This window comes from Zingiber officinale, chromosome 10B (assembly GCF_018446385.1).
Source record: "Zingiber officinale cultivar Zhangliang chromosome 10B, Zo_v1.1, whole genome shotgun sequence".
In the NCBI taxonomy this organism is placed as follows: domain Eukaryota; kingdom Viridiplantae; phylum Streptophyta; class Magnoliopsida; order Zingiberales; family Zingiberaceae; genus Zingiber; species Zingiber officinale.
The window spans coordinates 88,053,186-88,062,303 of NC_056005.1; the positions used below are offsets into that span (position 1 = coordinate 88,053,186).

The 9,118-nt window shown below is 40.0% G+C and overlaps 1 protein-coding gene across 2 annotated transcripts; it reads left to right on the forward strand.

The window, feature by feature from the left end:
• Positions 1-374: 374 nt before the first annotated feature.
• Positions 375-8,712, forward strand: LOC122029796 (protein NETWORKED 4B-like). 2 transcript variants are annotated; one of them, XM_042588927.1, is made up of 3 exons: positions 375-580; positions 7,211-7,352; positions 7,424-8,712. In XM_042588927.1, exons 2-3 carry the CDS (start codon positions 7,259-7,261, stop codon positions 8,503-8,505), a joined length of 1,176 nt encoding a protein of 391 aa, XP_042444861.1. In that variant the 5' UTR covers positions 375-580; positions 7,211-7,258; the 3' UTR covers positions 8,506-8,712. The 2 variants fall into 2 exon arrangements, with proteins under 2 accessions (XP_042444861.1, XP_042444862.1); XM_042588928.1 differs by lacking the exon at positions 375-580 and adding an exon at positions 6,961-7,099.
• The last annotated feature ends 406 nt before the right edge of the window (positions 8,713-9,118 follow it).

The window sequence follows — 9,118 nt, forward strand, 5'->3', positions numbered from 1 at the left end:
ATCAGATAAATTTAAAATGTAAAAATTTTAAATAAATTTAAATTAAGAGTTTAATAATAAATATGAATTAAATTTAAATCAAATTCCAATTTATATAAAAGAAATTAAATTAAACTTGAATAATCATTTCCATTTAAGTTTAACTTAATTCAATTACTTTATCAAATAAATTAAAATATTATAAAATTTAACTCAATTATTTTATCATATAAATTTAAAATACTATAAAATTTAACTCGAGTTAATTTGTTTACCGTCCTACTTAAAATTGAGATCTTGATAATGTTTATCCAAATTATACTTTCTCAATTTCTTAAATGGTTTTCTTTATTCATTGCCAGATTATCCTCAATTATTTCTTAAAAGTTGGATGTGTACAGCTGAAAAGGTGCAGAAAAGGCATCGTTAGCATCCAGGTTGAGCGAGGTCTTGTCATCTTCCATGGTTATCCTGTCTCTCTCTTCATCATTCCGAAGCACCATAAGAACTTGCTTCGAGTTTGAGTTCGTTCTTTCCACTCTGATTGTCCTTCTTCTAATTAAGTATCCACCATTGAAGAAGGAAGCCTTCTCGATTTCAGGTAAGCAAAAAGCCCCATCTTTTATACTGAAATGAATTCCAATAATCTGAATAGATTTGCCAGAAATTAATCTTTGACCATTTTAATGCTTATAAAGATATATCTCCGCACAAAAGATGATGAAAAACCTCTTCGTATTAATTTCCATATACTTTTTCTGGAATTTTAATGAACCGCATATGCAGATTTCGGGATTTCCCATTTTAGGTACCTAATTTTCATAATACCAAATTATACAGTGCATTTCCATTGTACCCCCTCTCCTTCTTTCATTAAATAATTACATGTATTTGCGTGCGTATCTTTAAATTTTTGTTCTATCTGGTAAAAAATTTACTATTCTCAATTTACATTATTAAATTTAAATATAAGGGCATAGAGAATTTTTAGAATTATATTAGTTTTGATTAAAAATTGAAATTAGTTGATTGATATAGAGAACTCGGAACCATTTTAACCAAAATTAATATATTTCTTTTAAAAGTCTTTTTAATATATTTATGCTCTTATATATGAATTTAAGTGAATTTTTTAATAAGTAAAAATTTAGAGATATGCATCTAAATCCATGTAATTATTTGGTAAAGAAGAAGGGGTATAATGGGAATGCACTATATGATTTTAATATTATGAAAATTAGGTAGCAAAATAAGAAATGTAATCAAAACTTGCATGAGCTGTTCAGTATGTCTAGGGATGTAAATGAGTCTAATCGAGTTAAACAGTATTAAGCTCAAGCTTGGCTCGTTTAAGTTATATTCGGGCTCGAGTTCGACTCGAGCTTGAATCGAGCTTTTATCACAAGGCTTGAGTTCGGTTCGCTTTAGAATTACTAAACTCGCGAACAGTTCGAGCTCGACTTCTTATTAACTTGATTATCATAGCTAACAAGTCTAACTCGTTAAGTGAGCTCGAGCTCATTTTTGAGCTCATTTTAGAGCTCTTTTTAGGACTCGTTTTAAGGCTCATTTTACAAGCTTGTTAAGCGAGCTCGAAAACTCATTTGAATAAATATTCAACAAACCTAACAACTAAAATAATATAAACTAATACATCATTGAACATCCCAAACTACTACATTAAATTTCCAAACTCAACACACCATTGAACATATTCGCGAGCCCTTTAATCGAGCCGAACTCGAGCTCGAGTTCACGAGCTTATGAACGAACATGTTCTCGAGCCTTTTAAATGGGCCAAACTCGAGCCCGATTTCACGAGCCTATAAACGAAAATATTCTCAAACCCTTTAAATGAGTCAAGCTTGAGCTCGAGCCTGAGCTTGTGAGTCTATAAATGAACATGTTCGTGAGCTCACGAGCCGAATATCCTTAAGCTTGAGCTCGGCTCGATAAAACTGTCGAGCTTGAACTCGACTAGATAAGTTAAACAAACGAACTCGAACAAGTTTTTTTTATCGAAGTAAGCTCTAAATAACTCATGAACCGTTTAATTCATTTACATCCCTAAATATATCCTGTCCTCAATGTTATAATTCATGTGTGAAGGTGTTTTGGTGTCCCCAGGGCGTAGCACAGATGGGGAGTGTATGGTTCTGTGGCTGAAAGGTCCAGGCGTCGATCCCCGGGGTGTCACTGCCTGGGGTTAACGTCTCCGTCATGCACTTTCCACCTGTGTACTTGCATTTATCTCCCTCCATATCCGTGGGACCGGCTCTAGGGGGGCCGCTGATGTGACGGTTCCACATGTGTGAAGGTGTTTTGGTGCTTGAATAGTGTGAAACGTGAATTATGAGGTCGACTATAGCACTTAGTTCTGACCAAGCTTCCCTTGGTCTATATATTGTTTTTTTTATGAAGACGTTCACCTGTTTGCTATTGTTTTGGTCAACCGGCAAGTAAAGACATGCTAATAAATCCTACACTTGTGTGTGAAATCTAGACGAAGACTTGTGTGTGAAATGTAGACGAAGATGTCGGCATGAAATAAATATGTCGATGACTTATTTAGTGTTGGTTTTCAGTAATAATTATGTGTTTAGTTTTAGGATAGGAAAATGTGATTAATCTGTAGGAAAATGTGAACGGAAAAAGTGGTAGATGGAAAGAGACTTCATTGTGTTCAATATGGATGGGATATTGGTCCCACATGAAAGGGTATTTTTAACTCACTTGAGTGCATTGTGGCGATGAGGTTGTAAAGATATATAATACTTGTGCCCAAATAGGAGCAGATTCAGGGCCTAAATTGTATTAAATCTAAGTGACTCCTATGGGAGCACGACTTGCGCGTGTCAAATATTGGAATAGTCGGGATAAAATTTTCTCAAGCGGATCAATCTATATTTTGCCATCTGAAATAGTTTGATCATGTAGATATAATGAATACATTAATGTGTTGGATATGAAATTGTTGGATACTAATGGTGAATCTGTAACTGCCCGGATAGAAACGATAGTGATTACTAAGCACATAACTCCGTTCATCTTCATTTCCTCTGGTTTCTTTCTCTCTACCATGCATTTTGATCAGCAGTCTTTTTGGTAATAACATTTGGATACATGCTCGGTTAATCATGAATAGTCCATGCTCGGTTGTATACATGATTGTACCATTCATTATATTTTTGAAAATAAATATCCATCTTAACCTCGAAATACCGTTGGGAACGAATCTATTTTAAGAAAATTAGTCGAACATAGATCTCGACTTCTCTCCTTCTTGACTCGACACTTGGCCCTGTCAACACTCGACACTCGGCATATTGGTCTCATGATAAATTATATACCTAAAATATTAATGTAAGACTGAAGCTACAATACTATAATAATCCTAATGATTAACACTCTTTTTTAAACTGAGCATAATAAACTTTTATTAAACACAGATAAAACTAAACAAAGGTTTAAGAATTGTTGATGATGCAATCAAAATCTCCTCCTCCGCTACCCCAAACATGCTTTTTTGTCTCAATACTTTAATAATGGCTCACATTGGTAGAGCCGCCGCTTCCGACAATTCTGCTATCCTCCTTCAACCTTGTTATCCATGGCCTTTGGTCCTTCTTCGATCTTTAGGGTTCTGCTATCTCTATATTCAATCGGTGCACCTTTTAAGTTGTTGACCTGGACAACAAATTGAACATCAGTGAGTAGGGGCCAGCATTGTCGACTTTGCCCTTCCGATGCTTAAGTTAGCAACAAGATGGATGAAAGAAGTGCCTCCTTTGAGGAGAGGACTTAAGCTGTAAAAGATGGGCCTTCGGTGGGGAATAAAAGTTTATACTGAAGTTGTTGAAGAGCCGTTGGGAATAAGATAAAGTGCACAGCTAGGGGCGCCCAGACCCACTCAAGTACTTGGAGATGTCACGTTAGCCAATAGTCAAATCTGAACAGAGAGCTATAAAAGGAGAGCTTGTTCTCCTATTCGAGAGGCACACTTTGTATTCTTTCTAATTTCGAATTTTTGTACTCTCTTCGTTGTAAGAGACTTCTCCACCTTTAACAAAAGATATCTTTCTATTAGAGCTTTGACTGCCTTAGATTAATAACCTCCTCGATTGCAGACCAAATAAACTCAGAGCCTCTTTTTTATTTAATTTATGTTTTTATTTTATTTCTCACTAACTAACATGTGTTTATTGCTAACTTGAAAAATAATAGAAGTTTTAAATTCTTTATTTCATAGCAATTCCCCCTTATTGACAGTCACACTAGGACCCGCACTCTCGCTGCTTCTTCTTGAAGTTGAAGAGACTCAAAGGAGTTGGAGGATATTTCTTAGAACTCGAGAAGTGCCACAAAAACAAGGTTGGAAAGTCATCAAACGATGGGAACCTTGACGTAGAATGTCAAACCATTATTGTACTGGCCCGATAAGGGTTGTGACGAAAACCCTGCACTTTCACACCATTAGGAAGTTGGTGGAGGAGGACTGCATTTTTGAAATGGCAAAGATGTTCTTCGGGATCAATGGTGTCATTGTATTCATGCATCTATGGAGGCCTAAATTTGGTTGGCAACACTTTATCTAAGATGGCAGCCGAGAATGGCATCTCTCGGGCCGCCACCCTCCCTACCAGCGGTTGGACCGGGGTCACTAGCAGAGCTTGACTAATTCATTTGACTGGACTAGTAGACCTTCGCTGGGGGCGAGACATGGATGTTGGTGCACTGATCCAACAATGGACACCACACCTTTTGAGTTCTACACCATAGGCTCAGCTATCGGAGTCATCCCCACTGACTCTCCTACTCCTTCGAGGGGAGGTGCAGCTAGGTCACACTAGATTGCTTTGTTAACATGAGCTTAAATGAACTGTGCTAGCTGCCCCCCCCCCCCCGGCGCGCGCGCGCGTGCAGTGTCCTCCACTGGTTGGGGAGCTAGTGGCCTTGGCTGCTCAGACCTTTCCCTCCGCAACTCAACCATTATTCTCCTGGTGCTCACCGTCCTCATGCCTCAGTGCTCCGTTCCCACAGACAACATCAGAAATGATGCTGTCAGAATCTCCTCCACTGCCCCTGGACCTTCTTTTCTGTCGTAACATTTCAATAAGGCTTCACACTGGTAGAGCCTCTGCTTCCAATGATTCCGTTATCCTCCTTCAACCTTCTTATCTGTGGCATTGGGTCCTCCTTTGATCTTTAGGGTTCCATTATCTCCATATGCAACTTGGCGCACCTTCAAGATATTGACCAAGATAGCAAATTGAAGACCCGTGAGCAGGGGTCGGCATTGTCGACTTGAGCCCTCTAATGCTTAAGTCTGCAACAGGATGAATGAAAGAAGTGCATCCTTCAACGACGATAGGGATTAAGCTGTAAAAGATGAGCCTTCGACTGGGAAGGGTCTTAGCTAGCCGTGGGTTGGGAAGCCTTACATTAGAGGATAGGCTTTTGTTGGAATTGAAGAAAAATGGAGGGGAGCAGAGAAGAAGAAGATAAAGAAGAAGAAGAAGCTCCCACAGCTCAAGATCACCCTCCCTTTCAAACTTTGGTTGCTTTTAATATCCATGAAACCTAGTTTCCCGTGCCCCCTTACCCATGTTACATCATCCTTATGCAGTATGGGCAAGAGACCATTCCGGTGCCTTGACATGCCCCGTTTTCTTCCCGCCACAAACAATCAGGGACCAATCCTTAGGTGCCAAGAAGCAGCCTGTCTTCTCAGGTGTGGGACAACTCATGGTCTAGAAAATGCCTTTCTAAGTTTGACCTTCAGTTGACCATCACAACCCCCATGAGAGTCAGGGGAGACAACAAAATTGAAGGAATAGGTGGCATGGGAGGAAACGTCCTCCCGGATGGCTCCTGTGTCCATCTTAGCAAGGTTCCCTAACGAACTGTTAACAAGCAAGGTACCATTGGAGATAGTAAATCGAGGGTCTCCCGGCATACTTTTATCCCCTTGAGATGGGCAGTTGGCTAGTGCATGGGGTGTTTCCACCATGAGGTTTGGAGGTCAATTCCTGACTAGTAGCTAGGTTCCTGCCCTCCTCCATTCACTGGTCACTTCTGGGCTAGTAGTCACCCGTGATTTACCTCCTTTCATATAACCTAGGGGCGGGCTATGAGGAACGCCTGGGACGAGTTATCACCTTTAGCCACCATCATTGAAGACGGTAAAAGAGGGTAGTCGAAGGGGAGGAGCCTAGAATAGATATTCTTATGAGGGATGCTCTTGCTTGCCTGAGTAGTGGGTCGCAGACGTTCCCTACTCGGGATGCTCCTGTGTCAGCCATAAGTTGTAGAGAGTGAAAACTAGTAAGGGTTTACCCAAAAAAGTACCCTTATTGTCAAATGGTTTCGAGGATGCACCTAATGGGATTGTTCTCAACCCCTTATTTTTGGAATTTGTGAGGACTTGCCTTTCCAAGGATGTATTGAATAATGTTGTTCTTAATTTTTTTCACCTTCAGAGTTTGTGAGGACTCAGGCTTTCCGGTGATGTACCCAATAAAGTTGTTCTCATTCTCTTGTCTTCAAAGTCTGTGAGGACTTAGGAGATTTGGTGATGTATATGACGGAGTTGTTCCCATCTCTTACTTTCAGAGTCTGTGAGAACTTAGGTTTTTCGGAGATGTACCCAATAGAATTATTTTTAATCTCTCACCTTTAGAGTCCTTGAGAACTTGGGCTTTACGGAAAAGTATCCAATCGGTTGTTCCTAATCTTTTATCTTCGGAATCCGTGACAACTTTAAACTGCATCTTCATCTCCAAATCATGTATGCTTACGGTCAGAGTCATGGGGCAAATCAAGATTAAATGAGCTTTTTAATCTCAAATCAACTCCTAACTACATTAATATCGTGCTGGAAGTTGATTTATATATTTTAAGGTGGGATGGTTTTCTGTCCACATGGTTGCATCTGGACATATACCTGCCCATCTTGTTTGTTTTTCTAATCATTGACCGATAACACACCGGTTTCACATGGCATTCGAGTACTTCCAAGCATTCAATCAATCATCTCACCCACTCAGTTATCTCTTCAATCCCTTTAACATCCCCTCCCAACTCTATTTTCATCATTATTGTTCCTACTTTCCTGCTGGAAGTAAGTTCGTTCGTATCTTCACAAATATTTCCCAGAAAAGTTTGCTCTTTTAATGCTCATTGTCACAGAAGTTTATTCACTCATTGGATACGATACTTCAATTGTCTGCAGCATCTCTGATCTCTCTTGATCAGGCTACAAACAATTCAGAGATAAAAGATGAAGCGAATGGTATCCAAAAAATCTCACTCCTGGTGGTGGGACAGCCATATCAGTCGCAGGAACTCAAAATGGCTAGAGGAAAATCTTGAGAGTAAGATCTTTACTTACTTTTTATATGATGAGAATTCTTCGACCAATTTGATCATCCATCCATGCCTGCAGAGATGGATGGAAGTGTTAAACAAATGCTTAAACTGATCGAAGAGGAAGGGGAATCCTTTGCGAAGAAGGCCGAGATGTATTACCAAAGGCGTCCTGAGTTGATCTCCTTTGTTGAGGATTTCTACCGCATGTATCGTGCTCTCGCTGAGCGTTATGATCAAGTCACTGGAGATCTCCGCAAGAACATCGAATCCGAACTCAAATCTCAAGGTTCGGGAAGTGGAAGAAGTTCGGACATGTCGAGGAAGGGGAGTGAGGGATCAGATTCATCATCATCTGAACCTGATTCAGAATCGGAGTTCGATGCCATTGATGTGAACAGTGACAAAGCTTCCCTGAGGCTTCAACACAGAGTCCATGAACTAGAAACAGAGCTTTCCGAGTTGAAGGGAAAACTCGAGGCAAAAGAAAAGAGTGACCATGACGCAGCTGAAATGGAGATTGTGAACCTTAAACAGAAGCTCGAGGAAGCTAACAATAATTTGCAAATGAAGGAGACTGAGCTCGGTTTGGCGGAGAAGAAGACTGCTGAATTGGAGGAGCGAGTCGAGTTTCTGAAGGGAGCAGCTGCTGCAGCTGCTGAGAAGTTTCAAACTGACTTGTCGAACGAGGCTTTGGCGATCGAAGAATATGAAAATGAGTTAGCTAATGAAAGGGAAAAGTTCTTGAAGGAGAAGTCTAGCCTTGAAGAACAGATTCTCCAACTCGAAAATGCTAACATGGATAGAGTGAAGCACATTTCTGAGCTTGATGAGGGAATTGTTTCTTTAAAGGCAACAGTCGGGATGCTCACAGCTGACAAAGTTGCTCTCATTGGTGAACTTAAATGTCGGCACGACCGAGTTATCGAAATGGAGCAGCAATTTCATCAGCTCCAAATGGAATATGCAAACTTGAACAAGGAGAAAGAAGAACTCAATGAAGAGGTGGACAGACAGAAGATTGTGATCTCTGATGTCGCCGAGCGGAAGAGGGAAGCAATTCGACAACTCTGTTTCTCGATTGAGCATTATCGCGACAACTATTGTCGTCTTCTTGGATTGCTCCAAAATCACAAGCGATCGGCCATGGTAGCAAATTGATCAGCTTTTCTCGGATCAGGTTGAGAAAATCCTGTCTTGTGAGTTGCTGCTATTTTCTGATATCCTGAGTATCTTTGTGTTGCTCCTAAATCTATTCTGAAGTTGTGTATCATATTGTGGTTAAATGGACCGGTTGGATGAGGATTTTGTATGTAAGAATATTGAGTTGATCCAAAGCTTTGCCTCGTGAACTATATTTTAACAGCATATCCTTGTGTTTACATTGTAATCACTCTTTTGACTGCTCAAACATCAATTAAGAATAGATTTGATTGCCCAATCGATATGCTTGCGTGTCGAACATAGGCTAGGCTAGGCACCAAATTTTGCCAAAGCCGCACCCGGCCTAAGCCCTATTGTGACTCAGTCCAAGGACAGCCAGACCCAATTGTCACTTCCTTTCAGCTTCTTATCGAACAAAAACGTTGCTCAGGAGAACTTCTCCATAAGTGAAATAACACCACTGGAACACTGACCTACTGCAGCTTTCCAATTCATTTTGTATGAAACGAGATGCAAACTCAGTGCTTGGTAACCCCCCATTTGAAGAAAAAAAAATTCTGTAAATTACACGTTTCACACAGCATGATGAAGGTTCTTTAAACACACTAAA